This window comes from Ambystoma mexicanum, chromosome 9 (genome assembly GCF_040938575.1).
Source record: "Ambystoma mexicanum isolate Mex_15411 chromosome 9, UKY_AmexF1_1, whole genome shotgun sequence".
NCBI lineage: Eukaryota > Metazoa > Chordata > Amphibia > Caudata > Ambystomatidae > Ambystoma > Ambystoma mexicanum.
This window is the reverse complement of record NC_090931.1, coordinates 820,935,528-820,953,783: the sequence shown is the minus strand read 5'-3', so window position 1 is coordinate 820,953,783 and position 18,256 is coordinate 820,935,528. Positions and strand designations below refer to the sequence as shown.

The 18,256-nt window shown below is 44.6% G+C and overlaps 1 protein-coding gene across 2 annotated transcripts in view; it reads left to right on the top strand.

The window, feature by feature from the left end:
• Nucleotides 1–18,256, top strand: part of LOC138488656 (potassium voltage-gated channel subfamily H member 8-like) — a 1,777,142-nt gene that overhangs the window by 1,276,327 nt on the left and 482,559 nt on the right. For both annotated transcript variants that reach the window (XM_069615829.1, XM_069615828.1), the window contains one exon: nt 10,854–11,141. In XM_069615829.1, coding sequence (XP_069471930.1) covers nt 10,854–11,141 — 288 coding nt within the window. The remainder of the gene's footprint in view (nt 1–10,853; nt 11,142–18,256) is intronic.

Below are 18,256 nucleotides of genomic sequence, written 5' to 3'. Positions count from 1 at the left end.
GACACCCCCCATCTAGGGGACACTTCCCTCACTAGGAACTTGGCAGCACAGGTAGCGTTGGGGTGTGTACAGGGCCCTGCTTCTATACATCTAGAGAATGGACACACCACCACAATTAAATACCTGTCCCCGTTGCACACTTGAATCATGCCGACGTAGTCGATATGCAAGTGCTGGAATGGTCCATTCCATCTGGGAATGATTCCTCTCACTACTTTTAATGTGTGCCCAGCGGTGAACTGTTGGCAGATAATGCAGTTGACCATAAAAAATGCAACATGCTCTGCTAAATTCGGTGTGAACCAGTCTTCTGTGAGCATTGCAGCAAGATTTTCTTTTGACATGTGAATAGGGTAGTGCAGTTGCTCTAACGCTACTTTTAGAAGGGCGACAGGCATTACTGGTTTACCAGTGCTGTCTTGCCTCCACAACCCGTCAGAGGGGTTTAAAGAACACCCTTGACGCTTCCACACATTTTTCTCCTCCTGAGATGCCTCCCCCTGGAGCTCCATTAGCTGAGTCTGCCCCATATTGCTATAAGCTTCTGGTGTGGCTCGCGCTACCATCATCCTCTCATGGGTACGTGCCACCTCCACGTCCATGATTGTTTCATTCTTGGATGCCATGCGCTTGGCTTCCATGTCCGCTTCATGATTTCCACGTGACACGAAATCTGTCCCCTTGGTATGAGCGGCGCATTTCACGACCGCTATGCCCACTTGGAGCTGTAGTGCTTTTATCAGCCTGTCCAATAAGACTGCATGTTGCACTGGCGTGCTGTCTGCTCTGACGTAGCCCCTCCTTTTCCAGTGCGCTAGACCTGCATTTACTGTCAACGTCACATAGTCTGAGTCACTGTACACAGTTACTTCCTGGTCTGCATGATTTTCAATGTCGAGTATCAGTGCCAGAAGTTCTGCAGCTTGCGCAGAATAGTGAGAGGGTATTTGCGCACTGACGAGTACTCGAAACTCTCCATTCGCTAGGTGTTTTACCACGGCCACGCCTGTATACCTTTGTCCGTCTTCTTGGTCGATTCTCGAAGAACCGTCAATGAACACGATTTCGCCACCTGTCGGGCATTTTCCTTTACCCTGAGGATTTCATCATAGAATTCCTCATAATTCGCACAGTCATGTATAGGTTCTCCTTCTGCGACTGGCTCAGCTATAAATGTAGCAGGGTTCGGAGTTTTACATCAAACTATTTTGATTGATGGGTTAGAGATAATCACCTCATAGGCGGATGCTCTCTGAGATGTCAGTGTGCCCTTTGGCTTCTCTAGTATGGCGAACAGCGAATGTTCAACATACAATGTCATGGAGCACCCCATCACGATGGATGACGCCTTTTCGATAGCGAATGCGGCAGCAGCTAGATTTTATTCGCATGGGAAGTGGCCCTTCATGACTGGGTCCAGACTCCCACGTTAATATGCTAGGGGTTTGTACCCCAGCGAGGTTCGCTGCACGAGCACTGCAGTCATAAAATCACCATCGGTGTGTGAGAACAGGTAGAATTCCTCTGCATAATTAGGAATCCCAAGAACTGGGGCCTTACAAATTGCCCTCTTAAGTTCTGCAAACCCTTTCTCCATTGCCTCAGTCCATTCGATTTCTCCTTTTGTCGCCTGGGCTTTCTTCAAAGCCTGAAGCAAGGGCTTGGTATACGAGCTGTAGTCAAAGACCCATGATCTGACATAATTGCACAGGCCTAAGAAGCTCTACATTTGTTTTATCGTGCGCGGGCTTGGCCGTGTTCATGATAGCTTCAGCCCTTTCTGGGGTTACCTTTTTCCCCTCATGAGAGATCAGTTGCCCTATGTACAACACCTCCTGATGACAGTTCTGCAAGTTTTCCTTATCAACCTTGTATCCCTTTTCAGCCAGTATAGTCAATAGCTGGACAGAGTCGCGCCTGCATTGCTCTTCAGTGGTACTGCAGATCAGAATGTCATCTACGTACTGCAAAATAACACTGTCCACCGCAATATTGCTTAGGTCCATTTGCGGGACTCTGTTGAAAATAGACAGGGACTCGCAATACCCCTGTGGCAACCTTGTGCTTTTCAGACGCATCGGTCTGAAAGTGAATGACGTCAGGTCCTGAGAGTCACGGTGCAGTGGAATTGAGAAAAACGTGTTTTTCAAATCGATCACCGTGAAATATTTTGCCTCAGTGGGTATGTTACATAGTATTGTGGATGGATTAGGGACAAGAGGGAACTCGGCTTCAACTATATCGTTTAATGCTCGTAAATCTTGGATTAAACACCAAGACCCTCCCTTTGATTTTTTGACAGGGTAAATCACTGGGTTGCAAGGTGTTTCTGACGTCACTAAGATGCCCTGCTCCATCATGGCGGAGATTTTCTTCGCGATCCCTTCATCCGCTTCTCTGGACATGGGATATTGTCGCGCTCGTGGTAAAATTGCTGCTGGTTTCAGTTTAATTTTCACTTCACCTGCCCCCTTCAGGAGACCTATGTCATAGGGCCCTGTAGTCCATACTGCGGCAGGCACTTGGGCCATGTCGTCATCAAAGTATTCTGGACGTACCAGCGCCAACATCATTCCCTGTGGCACCTCCCATTTGATCATTTTGAACCAAAATGTGAGACTTACTTCCACTCTTGTCTCCTCTAGGTCAGAGTGCTCTTCGAACAGATCGTCATCAGTGACGTCAGTCACTCGATACCCTTCTTCGATGGCGATAATTGCACACCATTGTCTGCCTTCGTCATCATATCCTTCAACCAATACTACTTTCCCTCGGACTGTGCAGATTGTATCATTAAGGGAAATACTTGTCCCTCCTCTTCATGCATGGGTATTCTTGGTCTGGACAGAAACTCATCAGGGGTTCTCATAGTTTTGTCTGCGAGGCCTGGCAGTCCCGTCATAAGCACCCGCACGCCATATGCAAAGACTTCTGGCTCTAACGGTACAGCTCTCATGGCTATACGTCCTGATTATGCTCTGATCATTTCACACACGTTTGAATAATGCATTACTGGAGTGGAGCACACTATACCATTCTCGGTAAATGAGATGGTCATGTTCAATTTAGTCATCAGGTCTCGGCCCAGAATATTTACTGGGGTCTGACGTGAATATAATAGGGGTACATTCATTTTGCGCTCTCCCACTGAGACTGGGAGTGCGTCTGTAAAGGGAACTCTACTATGAGCTCCAGTGAAACTCTGAGTATCTATAGCCTCACCGGACAAGGAAAATTTGCCCTCTCATATGCATGAGCGCGTTGCACCCGTGTCAACTAAGAAGGAATATTCTTTACCCCCTATGACGACATTCACCCTAGGTTCCATGTTAGGGTCTGGTGTCACTGATAGGATAGAGCACATCAGAGTCCCCAGTGAGCTGTCCTATTTCATATACAGGTTCGGTCCACTGTATACGTGTGGGTTTCCCCCATTTCCAGGGCTAATTACCCCTCCGGAATTAGTGCCCTGAGCCGTTTGTGGTGATGCCTGCTGGGATTGTCCCTGTGGCAAGTTCCCTATGTTCGGTGGTTGAACGACTTGCTGTGCACCTTGCTGCACGCCTGACGCCTGCTGCTGTACGGTGTAATTTTGTGCACCGCCCTGTTGCGGGTCAGCAGGCTGATTCACCATGCCTGCCCCCATCCCTTGGCTATTTTGCCACATGCCTTGGCTTCTGCACATGCGCGCCATGTGTCCTGTCATTCCACACAGCCAACACACTGGCGGTGGTCGAGCCATCTGTCCATCCGGCATAGCTGGACTGCCCATCTGTGCGTTTTGAAAGCCACCTTGAATATTCTGAAAACCTCCTTGGTTACCTCAAAACCCTACTTGATTACTCTGCCATCTTCTTCCTCCAAAACCCCTTTCTCTTGGGTAAAATCCTGCATTACCCTGATTATTCTGCGATGGGTTGGTCGCTTGTTGTGCGCTTGGTTCGGCTGGGCTGGTGAGCATGGCTCCCTCGAGAGCATACTTCGAGAGCTTCTTTTGCACCAGCTTTGCCTCCTCACCCTTACGAGTTGCCTCCTTTTTCCGGTTCTTTTCTTGCAACAATCTACAGTAGTGTGCAATTGTCAACTGTATTTCGGCCCATGGTTTTGCTTCTACTCCTACCAATTTTTTTAGCTGCTTCTGCACCTGTTCAGGCAACCCCTGGCATAATATGTGGTAGAATACAGGGATAGATTTCGGCCAAGACACATGCATTTCGAGCACCCACGCGTCTTGAAAATTCTGGATATAAATCAATGGGTCCTCTGACTCTTTCATTTTCTGTGTCATTATAGCCCCATATCAGAGGTGTCTGGATATAGCATTCACAGCGCTTTCCACACTGCTGCCATACAGTTATTAAATGGCGCTCCGTCATGTGAGGTGTTAGTTAGGGTTACCCTAGGATAGCCTGCCCGTTTCCATACATCATCTGCTCTTTCACCAAGTATGGCAATTAGGAGGCCCTAATGTCCCCTATAGCTAAGGTGATACCCCCGTCATTTTCTCTAACTCATGTATCCACTCCCGATGTCAGCATTGGAAGCTTATTTTTAAGGTTCTCTCAGTCCATGTGCGGCCATGGAATATATTGTGGTCTTGCTCCCCCCTTTTCTAGCAACGGGAATTGGAATGCACAGTCCTCCTTCTCTTTCCCCATAGCTCTCTGGTCTATCGCCGGGGTGGCATTCCCACCTTGCCGTCTTCCTGGCAATGCCCTTAATCTGTCTGCGTAGGTAGGTGCTGACGCCCCCTCTGACCGTGGGGTGTTTCTTCATGTCGGCTGGACTGTCCAGCAGACTTCGGTGCCCTACTTGTGGACCTGTTAGCATCTGACCATTGTACCTCTCGGTCCCCTGGGAGCCGTTTTTCGCACCATCCCCCTTCTTCATGTGCCACATCCTCTGTTTCCCCACCGCAGTCAGATCCTGAATACTCCCAGTTTACACAACTCCTTGCATCTTCTTCGTTCTGCCCAATCTCCAGCCTGTCTATGGACAGTCTCCTGCTCCCACTACTTCGGGTGACATCCTCAGTGTCATATAGCTGAGTGCTCTCTAAGCGCTCATATTCACTTCCCCCATCGGATATCTGCTCTAGCCCCATCTCATCGTATATTTTATCGATCGTTTCCCCGATGCTTCTCGTGTCGAAGTCATCTTCAATATTTGTCCCACTTGTACCTGGTACCACATCGCTTGCAGGAAAGAATTTTTCTATGTCTTCCCATTCTACTGTAGGATTGGGTTTAATCACTTCCGGCTCCAAATATTCAAGATCCTGTGCCCTCTGTCTGCGCTTACGTTCCATTTCCTCAGCTATTACTTTTCGCTTCTTTGCTTCTTCTCTAGCCTTATCTACTTCCCTCATCCGTTCATTTCTATGTTCCTTTGCCCTTCTACTTTTCTCGTCTTCCCGCTTCGTTGCTTTTCTTTCTTGCATTCTCCTTTCTTCCTCTAACTTTAGCATGTTCCGTCTGTACTTTTCATGGGCTGCGTATTGTGTGCGACTTAGCAGTATTCCTTGCTCTTTGCAATATAGTTGTTCTCGCCTTAGCCTATCCTTCTTTCTTGTCCTTTCATCCCTTACTTCCATCCCTTTCTCTCTCTCTCTCCTTTGCGTCTCATCAGACCTCTCATCTGGCCTCAAATCATCACTTCCTTTTCCATCCAACTTCAGTAATATCTGACCTCCCATCCATTCGTCTTTCGCGAATGCTATATCATCACCTCTAACTTCATTTCCTTTATGTTTATTTCCCTCTTTCTCTTTATCTGGAGGTGCACAACTCCATGCCCAATCTTTTCCTTCATCTTCGCATCTCTCTTTGTCCCTTGAGACCGCGGAGGTGATATTGTTTTCCTGTTCTTTTCCCTTATTTTCATCACTACTGTACGTAGGCGACTCATATGTGGGGTTGCTATACCCCGTGGCTGCCTTAAATTCTCTTAGTGGGTAAAGACCCTCTGACTTACTTCCTTCAATCACTGGCTCAGGCGGGGCTGGTGGCGCAGTAGGCGACTCACCCCGCTCCGTACATACATTTAGTATCCAGTCTGTGGGTGGTTCTTCCACCTTCGTTTCTTCAAACATCTTCCACAATTCTAGAACAGCAAGACGTTTCTCTAACTTCTTGCCTGTATATGTGGCGTGTAGGAAGGTCGTCGTATGCTGTAAAACAGCCTTAGAAAGTGACCCGTTCTGGGGCCAAGGCATAAACATCTTATTGGCAGTACCCTTAACCCACTCCGTGCTGTATTTCTTTAGTTTTGGTGCATGCTTGGGCAGCTGTTTGCACAAATGCGCAAGCAGGGTAACTTTCTCCATTTTTAATTTCGTCACTAACAGTATTTATACAGTTCTTTAACCTTCCAATAGTATGAGCGAGCACCACATACGCAAGCTCCAATCCAATCTTTTCCCGCCAAAATGTATACCAACAATTTACTCAAAACCCATCAATTCAATGGCGATTCCCTCTTAGTTACAGAATCGCGTAAAGCAAAATGCATTTCAAACCATCATTAATACAATTATTTTTCATTTGACATACAACAATACACATATGACAGACACTTGACAGACTAGACGAACACCAGCTGGACACACGTATATCTGCCTTCTAATCAATACCCCGACATGGGGTGTAAACGAACCCCTTTGATGCCGTCTTTAATCGTCACCGTAGCATAATCGTCCCCCCTCTGTGGGCTATGAGTTCACGTTTCTTCTGACCACTGTTTTAAAGCGCAGGAATAAGGCATATCCTTACGTTTTTATCTCAGGTGCCCCCCTGGTAATCCCTACATTTTTATCTCAGGTGCCCACCTGGTAATCCTTACGTTTTTATCTCAGGTGCCCCCCTGGTAATCCTTATGTTTTATCTCAGGTGCCCCTCCAGTATCCACTCTTTTTTTCTTATGCTCGAGTCATTAACCCCCTATATAACAGTCTTCTCTACTTCTAACTATTTTTTCTCTGCCGCCCTCCGTTACCTTTCCCCTACTTGCTTTAATGCCTACAAGACATTTGCCAAAGTAACGAGTTTATTGTTTCACTCACCGATCGCATCTTTTCCTCTCTGGAACTTCGGGATCACCGCCCCTTCCTCTTCCAGCTTTTAAGGTTTTCGTCCGATTGGCTGCCCGTGGGAATGAGAAGGGTTATGCTTGGAAAGGCGGGTTCCTTCAGACCCACTGCAGTTTTTTGAAATTTTACTGTATCATTGTCCACGGGGAGCTTCTCAGTCTACTAAACCGGAATGGCGAAATAACTCTTGATCTTGCCGAAGGCCTAGAGTTACTTCGTGCCGTCAGTCTAAAGGTGTCTTAGTATTATATCATCAATAATTAATGGCCGAAACCGTCCTCACGCTACCAAGTGTTCAGGAGGAGAGGAATTCACTGACGGGCCCATAGGTCAGGGCTCACACTTTAGAACTTGTAAGACAAGATAGCTGCACCATGTGAGGACAGGGGGTGCAGGATTCACTTACTCCAACACGACTCAACAATGAGGACTCAGTAAGTTGGTAAAGGGAAGTCTGTTTAATGACAATTACATCAAACAGAGAAACAAATGGAAATCAGCAGCATTGCGATCACCTGTCTCGCTCCGACTTCCTCGAACTTCAGTCGAATAGTCATTGTTATAGACAAAACTCGTCATCACTGACGTCTAATTCTACAAAAAATCATCATGCAATATAATTGGTTAGGAAAAGTAACTTAAGTATAGGTGTTATATCTGTATATGATAATAGGGCATACGGATTGGATAACTCTTATCGGGTGGGCATCTACGCCCATCCCTCTACATCACGCGTGATAGACGTCACTACAACTACAACGTCTTATTGGTTCTAGTATCTATATATAGGACTCCAGATAACTTGGTCCATTGTGATTGGGCAGGTTACACCCCTAGACATAAATCCCCATTTTAATTACCAGCATGCAGAATGGACACCCATGTGCCTGGTGTCCCAAGTTTCACCCTGCCTCCCTTCCATCAATTAGTGTTTTAGGGCGATGTGTCAATTAGTTGGCTAAGGATGGCCTCGAAACTGTAGTCTCTTATCGGGAAAAGTATCCTCGGGTCCTGGATGACATCAGGCGGTGGTACTTCTTCGCGCCTGGCTGGTCACGTGTAGCTCACCATGAATCTGCTTCAGTTTCCAGCTTTTAGTGCATTTAATTCTGTTTCAGCCTCGCCACCTGCACGGGCCCCCCTTATCTTGACCTTCATGAGGCAGGCTGGTATGCTCTGAAGTTTGAGTCTTGTTAGCTGACGCTCTCCTCCCCTTCTCTTGTTGACCTCGATTTCCTAGGCATGAGCCGCTCTTTGTTGAGTTTCGATTCCGCTCCTTCTCTTGCCTTTGGCTGGCTTATGAAACTTGGCCTGTCAGGCCTCTGGACGCCTGGGTACATTTCTGCTTTTACAAAATGGAGTCGCACTGGTATAATGTGCCTTATTGAGGTAGATATATGGTTGGCGCTTGCCGCTCTATTTTCTACTAAGCATTGCAAGCAGTATCGATTTCTTAGCATCTTGCATTTCAAGCCTATTTACACACGTTTAACAGGTCGGTTGCTTCCATCTTGTCTCATAGCACCGTTTCCTTATGTGTTAACATTGTCTCTTCTCTGTGCCCATTACATTTATTTTCGTAGTTACTCACACTGGGGTGTTATCTTTGATAGCCGCTTTTGTTCATTCACGAGTCTGTTCTGGCCATCGTGTCATTTCCACTGACCTGCCATTAAGGCTTTTGGGGTCTCTTCGTGGACCGTATGTAGGTACTCCTCATTTAGTATCAGCGGCTGGTATGACTGTCTGATAGGGTACCATGCTGTCCAGGGTTGTCTGGTTATGGGTGCTTCAACAGGTATGGATCTTCTGATGTATACTGGGCGGAGTCCCAGTTCAGCTCTTTGCAAGTTCATTTGCTCTTCATACGTCACATACCTTGGCGAGTATGCTCCTGGTACCTTGAAATGAGGGGAAGGGGTGCAGGCCATGTCTGGGACCTCCTCTACAGGGTCATGCCGAGTTTGGTGGACCCAGTAATTGCCCATTCGCGGGTGGCGGTAATAAGGGACTCCCTATCCCCATTTGGCCCCATAGGGCTGAATGGGAATGGGGAGCTTGGATGCACCGGCACCATTCATAGCGGTGCCGGTGCATCCACGAGTTGTGATCGCGGGTGCCGTACTACCTGCCAGTTCATACCTGGCGGGCAGAGCGAGACCCGCAAGCACAACTCGTAGTATGGCGGTACGGTAGCAACAGTGCTGGTAGCGCTACCGGCACCAATGAGTCCCTTGATCTGTCAGAGGAGATGGTGTTTTACATTATGAGTAGCTGTCTTAGCTGTTTTAGGAAGATAGCTCAGGGGCAACGTGTTCATCTGAAATCTGGAAACAAGATGGCACGGAGCAACTCGGGTTCATACCCCGGGTCTGCGCTTAGAAACCTCTGGGTATTGAGCGCGTTATAAATAACCAACTACAATTACAACTTTGGGATATAGACCTACAACCTCTGCAGTGTTTTTATGGTCAGCATAGATGGGATCTACGGGTGCAATGTCATTGGTGCCTGCTGACCTTCTTCTCACTGGAAACATGATGTTATGTTTTGTTATATGTCAATGTGCTTGTGTACTGTGCCAAATATCCTCTATGGCAGTATCGGAGCATCTAGGTTTGCCCGTGAAGTGGCGCAGTGTGCCCCTGCCAGGGGTATCCAGATCTTAGTCTGCTGGAAGAAGGAAAATGTGCAGGGGGACAATAAGGGCTGAGAAAGTCGGGGAATAGATGCTTGGAACACACAGGCTTAGGGCCGCAGTGGGGAAGGATGTTTTCTGGTAGCATGGGTGCATGGTACTTCTCTTAGGTGGATCACGGCTCTGCCAAGGGAAGCAGGAGGAAATGCCCTAAAGTGATGCGTTCATTGGGTTGCGGTTCCAAGGCCGAATCAGAGAAGTGTAAGTTACTGCAAAATGTAATGTTGTATGCATGAGGGACTTGAGAGTGTGCTCAGGCAATCCTGGAAGTGTGTTCGCTTCTTTGCTTTGATGTCTCTATGCTTTTTACCGCAGAAAAAAGACTTATTAACTATCTTTGTGAGCATGATATTTGGAGACTAGAAGTACGCTTTCATTTTTCTTCTTTAGAACAAGAGTGACGAAGGCTACAATGAGCTTTCTCCCTTCTCGCGGACCACCACCATTAAATAAGGAAATTGTTGGGTCTGAACTTCTTTCACCTATGCTAATTTTTTTAACTAAACTAACTATGGATCATAAATTACTATGCAACTGTATTGGCTGTATGATCTAATCTAATGCTAATAGTTCTACTACGCTAACGATGGAACTATACTAACCAATCAAGTATACCAGTTTTGAAACTATAACACCTATGAAACTGTACTTCCTATGGTATTTTACTTGCTATGCAGCTGTACTAACTATGTAACATTATTCAGTACTAAATTATACTATGTATGCTACTTTAACTATGTAGCCTTCCTGTTGGTTTAACTCTACTAACCATGCAACTGTACTAGCTATGATGCTATTATATACACTATGAAACTATGCTATCTAACCAGCAATACTGGCCATGAAACTATATTTACTTAGGAAGTATATCCAATAGGAAATCGCATTAACTACATAACTATTCTAACCACTGAATATTACTAACTATGGAAACATACTAATCCAACCACTGAATCTTACTAACTATGCAACTATACTAATTAGAAACTATCTACATATAGTAATTACACGCTATGTAAATATACTAATTACATAATTATGCATGTCTTCTTCCCTTCCGCCTTTCAGGTTGGCTGCATGAGTTGGCCAAGAGACTAGGCACGCAGTATAGCACCGTCATGGTTGCTAAGGCTCACTCCTCAACAAACCACACTACCCCGGCAGTGATCTACCTGAATGACAGCCGTGAGGGGAATGGAACCACCTTTGAGCTGGTGGGAGGGCCTTCCATCCGCAGCTCCTACATCACCTCGCTCTACTTTGCGCTGAGCAGTCTGACCAGTGTGGGTTTCGGCAATGTGTCAGCGAACACCGACACCGAGAAGATCTTCTCCATCTGCACCATGCTGATCGGAGGTGAGTCTTGCACAAGCGTTCATGTCCCGGGTGCGCATGGCGTGGATGTACAGCGCAGGGACTTCACTCTACTCAATTCCTGGAATGAAGGCAAAAAAGTAATAAGGCTTATAGTTGTGCCGGTCCGGAAAAAATGCTGGTAATTCGAGCTCCAGTATTTTTTCTGGCCCGGCACACTTCAAGTTTGTCGTTGTGGGCCACGGATCTCCCAGCAGGCCTGACATGCCGGGAGTTCAGGCCCCTACTGGCAAACAAATGCCTGAATCAGGAAATTCCATCCCATGGAATCCCATAGGACTCCATGGGAATGGGACCTTACCGGCACTCCGCCGCCTATAGTATCCCGGTAATACCAGGATATAGGGTGGCAGATAAGTGCAGTATGCCAGCATGCCGCCAGACCGGCAAACTTATAATCAGGGCCCTTATGTCAGGGAAGTTTTACCGTTCTTACACATACAAATTTGTCAGAGAGAATTTGACAAATGTTTTTCTGCAAAAATTGGCTGTGGGGAAAATGCTGCAGTAATAGAGTTTACGCAGAATATCCGTGGCCTTTTTATGCATAATACTTCACATAATAATTGACATGATTATTTGTATTATAATTACAAGTTTTTGTATTATTACAGTGATAGCAGCTGCTAAAAATGTGAATAATTCATAAATCATCATAATGATAAAAAATGGGAAAGCAATTGAAATACCTAGAAAATAATGATGATGACATAGACGGGCGGCCAGATTTTAATGTAGGGCCAAGTCAGTTTATTGAGTTCTGGGAGACTGAGTGGGGGTTGCCATTGGTCCGCTGGTGGTGTGAGGTGGACTGTGTATTTCCTTGTTTTTTGGAGTTATATGTTATTCCTTCTCCCCCTGCTTTTGTCTACACCTCTCCTCTCTTCCCCTCATCCTCTCATGTCTCAGAGGACGGAGGGAAGATGCGATTGTTGCCAGGGTTTTTCTTTATGAATATTACATTTGGGATGCAAATGTGCGACTTGGGGGAGACATCAGTTAGAGAGAGGATTGTGTAAAGGAAACTCGGATCGGATTTATTTTTATTGATGTTTATATTTTCTCTATGCTGATAAAAAGCTGACTAACCCTATCAATAATAACAGTACTGTACTATGTAATTATACGTGGGACCACAAGTGTACAACTATCCATTATGACGACATATGAATTCGACAAGGAATACTTTGACTGTGTTAATGCCCCGGGCCAGAGGCCAATATTAAGATAGGCGTTTCCCAGGCGACTTGTACGGTTAGGGGAATTGTGATCATTATTTTTCTGTATAATGCATGGGTATCACTTTCATTTCCTCCTCCTTTTTCATGTCCTCCTGTGTTATTTCTCTTTATCTGCTTCTCTTTTTCCCTCGTCCACCATCTTATCTTCACTTTCATGTCTTGCGAGCTCGTTTTCATTCTCTAGTGAATCGTTCTCCCTTCCTCACCTTTTCCTTCTTATTACCTTTTGTCTTTCTCATCTGTTCCCACGCTGTCCTCTTTTTTCTGCTTTTGGTTCCTCTTTTTAACCCCTTCCCCGTCATTTCGTCTTTGTCAGCATGCATCTTACTTTCTTTTATTATTTGTATTTTTGCATCTTTTCTCCTCTAATTTATACTTGTTCTGGCATGTGTCTCTATGGTTCACTTCTTTCTCCCTCCTCTTTTCTTTCGGCTTTTCCATCTCATCAAGCCCCTTGATCCATTTGCTGCCAGACATAGAATCCTTCTGCACGTGCTGGCAAGGCTTTGCCTCTAGCACCACCTCCTGTGATCATGGTCATGGATAACCTTAAATGGTACTTCTGTGCTATTGTACTCCAGTGGATTCAATTTTAGAAGGCAACATAGCACATGGTAGTGAAGAAGGTTCTAATTGTCATGTCAGTGTCTTATGTTTAATGGATGGTTTCTCACATCACCCCTACATTTCTTTTTAAAAAGGTGCACATGACAAGCACCTTGGGCAATATACCAACACCATGGACACTCTCCCCTAATGCAATTTACTACAACTGGAGCAAAATAGGAATTTAACCAACCAGTCTTCATTTGCAAAACCCGGTGCATTATATGTAATCCCGGCTTCCGGTCGTTGATAGAAGCAGGACAATTAGCATTACAATCTCGCACCGGCTGTAATAAGATATTGCAGTCTCTTAGCAAGCTTATTTTTCTGTTGTAAGCATAAGCAATCTGGGATGCCACAAGCCAAAGAAAGACAAACAGGCTGGCATGTATACATGTATTGTACTAACCCTTGCTTTATACAATAATTTGACTCATTCTCGCAGTAACAACTGCTATTTGTGTCTGAATGTTACTATGTGTGGAAGCATTTAATGCACATTGGAGATATGCATGGGAGAGTTTGCTTGAAAACATCACTTTCAAAATTATGAATTTGCTAATAAAATAAGGGTGTATTACATTTCAGACTTTAACTTTCCCCAAATGTAAGGAGGTCAATTCAGCGATAGTTGCTGGAAGGAGAAACTCTCATGTCCCTTTGGCATCCATCCTGCGATAGTTTAGAATATGTACGTATGTTGACGGTGGTGTTTTTTCTTTTTTTAAATGTATTTATCGTGTTATGGTTTAAAACAATTCTTTAACAAGAGTTGATTAAGTAGATAAAATATGAAAAATATAAATAGTATAGAACTATGCACCAATAACTTCTCCTTCCATGCATTCATTTAATTAGAATTGAATTAAATGTATTTATCAAGGACCGGCAGGCCCAAAGGCATAAAGTCGCTGGTCTAATGCTAAATCTATCTATTATCAACATTTTATACACTTGTTTTTAAAACCTATGTAAGTTTCAAACCAAAGACACTTGATCGCCATTCATCAATCTCACCCAGTGGACTCAATAGCATGTCATCAAACATAAGTACATGTTTAGAGACATGTTGTATTCTCATGTGCCTTGTCTCAGGGCAAACCATTAGAAGATGTGTCACTGTTTCTATGGTGTGCTCAGATTTACACAATCTGCAGATTCTCTCCATTTCTTGAAAGCCCAACCCAGGCCCAAGAGCTTCCAATGTGGGCACCACAGCCAGTCCAAAACTCATACAGATCTTTCTTAGTCTGCCAGATGGGAAACATGAAATATATTTCTGTAAAGCCCCCTAGACAGTTGAGGGCTCTTTATACAAAGAGTATGTACTAATCTTCTCAACTCTTTTGAGCCAGTCCCATTTGTACAATTTCTTATTAATTCCAAAAAGGGTTACTGGCAAGTTCTCTATTATTCAATCCGAAATCGTCTAAAATGCCATTGTTGAAGTTGACAAAACATCTCATCGATGGCATAGATTTTCTGTAAGGGATCTTTTAAGGTCTTCACATGAGGAATGCAGATTCTAAGGAAAGTTAATCTTAACGCATGTCGAATTATACAATTGGGAAGACTGGAAGGCAGAGAAAGAATATTCTTCCAAATTAGGCCAGGTGTTCAAAAAACGTTCCAAATTGTCAAGCTTTATTTCCAACTTCGTATATATGGGGGAACCCCAAATAGACTCACTAAAAGTGAGTGCTCTACCTTATTCTGGGGAAGGTGAAACCATTAATATAATAGAAGGTAGTTAGCTAGTTTTACAACAGTTAGACCACAAAATTCAATTAGTCTAATAAAGTTTCAAAAATAGAAAAATGTTCGTTTATTACAGATTCAGTTCAAGTATCTAAAAGACAATTCATTTCATCAGCATAATAGTAAAATCATGCTAAAACACAAACCTAATCGTGACAATCTGGCATCTTGAATGGAGACAAGTGTTAAATTAATATACACAGTGGTGTTGTACACAACATTCAGCACTTCTGCTAGTTTCCTGGTGATGGACTCAAGAGAGGAGTCTAGATGTTGTATCTAGTAAATCAATATTCTAGAATTTTGGACTCAACATGTTTCTGTTCTCATAAATTGGTATTGCAACATTCGTCAGGCGAATGGTCACATTGGCTGTGGAAGGTTTAAAACGTAAGATTGTGCCAGGTTTACACATTTGCCACCTGGCGGAAAGTAGATTAATATCTTTATATGGTGTAATTGTTGAAAAACAAAGAAAAAGAGAAGAAGCTTTAATTTCTAGGTTATATTCTTGCTTATTATTACTATAATTGTGCTCAAATTGGTAGATAAATTACCTTTTTGAGCATAAGGTTCGTCTCTGGTAGATGATGTCCTTTTATTAATAAGAACTATTCATCGACGGTTGATTGGAGATGGATGTGCTGGAGTATCGACCTATGAAGGAGTAACAAAGAGACATGTCTTTACTTAGCTCCATTTCCTATCTACCTGCTCTTGTGCATCTCTAAGAATTACTCATAAATCTTATGTTAGCGATATCTAGAAGGGCTTCACATACCTTTTGATTCTGTATTCTTGTACAGTCCCTAGGGTATATTTAGTAGAGGTGGTGATTCTTAGGTGGTTCAGGTCGGCATCTATATGTTTAACAATTTCTAAACGGGTCTGAAAGGTACCTTTAGTAAATCTTATAGACGACCATAAGCTTTCTGGCAATGTGTATTGTTCATGTCGGTGTGATTACTGCATTTATTCAATCCCTGTGGCTTATAAAATCCACCCTCTTCTTCATATAGGTCTCAGCCAGCCTCTATCACAGAAGAGCCTGCATCTAAAATGCAGCCCAGTCTAAGGCCAACAGATGAATGAACAGGCAACAGGTCTCTCTCCCCATTCATTCTCACTTGGGTTTTGGCATTATGGTGGATCAGCATTATATGCTTTAAAAGACGCTCTGGAAACGACCAGCTCTTACGCTTGTCCCATGACATGTCCCTATTGACCCAGACAAATGCATTGGAAATGTCAATGCTAGACAAGGAAAACGTGTTTCCATATTTGCGCTGGCACTGAGCATGGAGAAGAGTCAAAATAAAACCATTCAACCATGTTGCCAATTTCTTTCGGAATCAGACTTAAAACTTTGTTATTTGCTTTCACAAAGTTACCCATTGGTCTGTTTCCTTCAATATTAGGGATACACACATTTTATTTATTTATTTATGCATTTGTTGAAGCGCACTGAACTAGTGGGTATCTAGACGCTAGTTACATTGTGAGACAAAAATTAAAGAATACAAGAAAAAAACACAAAATACACCAGGGAGGGAGCAGTGTCATGGTGGCTTAAAGTCTTGGTTAGAGGAGCAAGGGAGGAGAGAGGGTGAGACAGGTATCTGATTGTCTTAGTCTGTTAGCTCAGGGAGCTTTTAGGCAAAATGCCACATTTTTAGATGTTTTCTGAAGGTCCAGTAGCAGGGTTCCTTTCTCAGGGTAATGGGGAGATTGTTCCAGAGCTTGGTGGCCATGACAGAAAGCTCTGTCCTCCTGCAGTCTTTCTGGTGAAGGTGGGCACCCTGAGAAGATAAATGTTCGCGTATCTTAGACGGCGAGGGGGGTGAATTTCTCTACCCAGCGTGATAGGTGGGATAGGGAAGTGTTTGTGGTGCACCTGTGTGTGAGTCAGAGGGTCTTGAATTTAACCTGTCCATGAATCGGGAGCCAGTGGGCATCTTTCTTAGCCTTTGTGACATGGTTGTGCTTGGACAAACCTAGGGTTGCTCAGAGGGCACTGTTTTGGATGGTTTGCAGCTTGCACAAGTTACGTACAGAGGTTCCAGCAAAGAGAGTGTTACAGTAGTCCAGTTTCACTCTGGTGATGGCTCTAGCTTTGGTGAGGTGATGAATGGCTTGCTGGCATTCAGTAGTTTTGCGGTGTAGGCAGCGGATGAGGCAATGGTGTTAACCTGGCGAGAGAGATCAAGTGTGGTGTTTAGGTAGATGCCCAGGGTTTTGGCTACAGAAGATGTTTGGATTTGGTTGCTGTCAATGTCAAATGCTTTGCAGGCTGGGTCCATGCTGCGGAGAGTGGACTGAGAGCCTACAATGAGGATCTCAGTGTTGTCGTCGTTGAGTCATAATTGGTGGGTTGCCATTCAGTTTTGGACAATGTCAAAAACTGAGTTGATGGTTGCAGCATCAAGGTAGGAGGTGCCTGAGAGAGGGAGGAGGATTTGGGTGTCGTCGGCATAATCTGTGTAGTATATGTCGAGGGAATCCAGATGATTAAAAGCCCTTTGGTATAAATGTTATACAGGATTGGAGAGATGCAGGATCCTTGTGGGACTCCATAGGTTACAGTTGTCGGTGGGGCAGCATGAAGACACAGGAGGATCTGTCTGTTAGAAAAGATCAAATCCAGTCTGTTGCTGCTAGGCAGAAGTTTGCTGTTGTGCTTAGGTGGTTGCAGAGTGTCTGGTGGTCAACGAGGTTGAATGCTACTGATAAGTCCAGCGTGAGTTTGCCTGAGTCTTTGATGTCATCTAACTGTTTATTTTAGGTCCCGTAAAGCGGTTTCAGTTCTGTGCCTTGGTAGGAAGCCTGATTGGTGGATGCCCAGGATGTGGTTGTCCTTGAGCTATTGTTGGACCTGGATATATGCTGCGCGGTTGAGGATTTTAATGATGATGGGTACGGTGGTGATGGTGAGGTAGTTGGTGGGGATGGTGGGGTCAAGTGAACATTTCTTTGGTAGCGGGAGGATCCAGGATTCCTTCAGAGCAGTTGGCACAGTTTTTGTTGTTGAAGTAGGAATTGATGATAGATGTGCTGATGGATGTGAGTATCTTGGCACAATCATTGATGATAGGGGCCAGACATGCATCTCCTTTGCATTGGGAGGGCTTGAGACCTTTGATGATATTTGTGACTTCGGGTTCCAAAACCGGGCAGAAGTCAAATTGGGAGATGGGTAGGCTGGTTGGAGGGCTGAGGGGCATGGAGGTGGCCGGTGGTGGTTTTAGGGCGGATGACCAGTTGCTTGGAGCAGATTTTTGTCTGGAGGGAGGTGATTTTCCCTGTGAGGTCTTCTTGTACCTTGGTACACCAGATGTCATCTATGATGAGGTCTGTGGAAGGGGAGACTGTTGACTGAAGTTCGCGTAAGATCATGAAGAGCTTGCGGGTGTAGGATTGTGCATTGTTATTCTAGCATTGTAGCTGGTGGCTTTGGCGGTGTGAATAGCTCTTTTGTAGTTTTTGGCTAGGGAG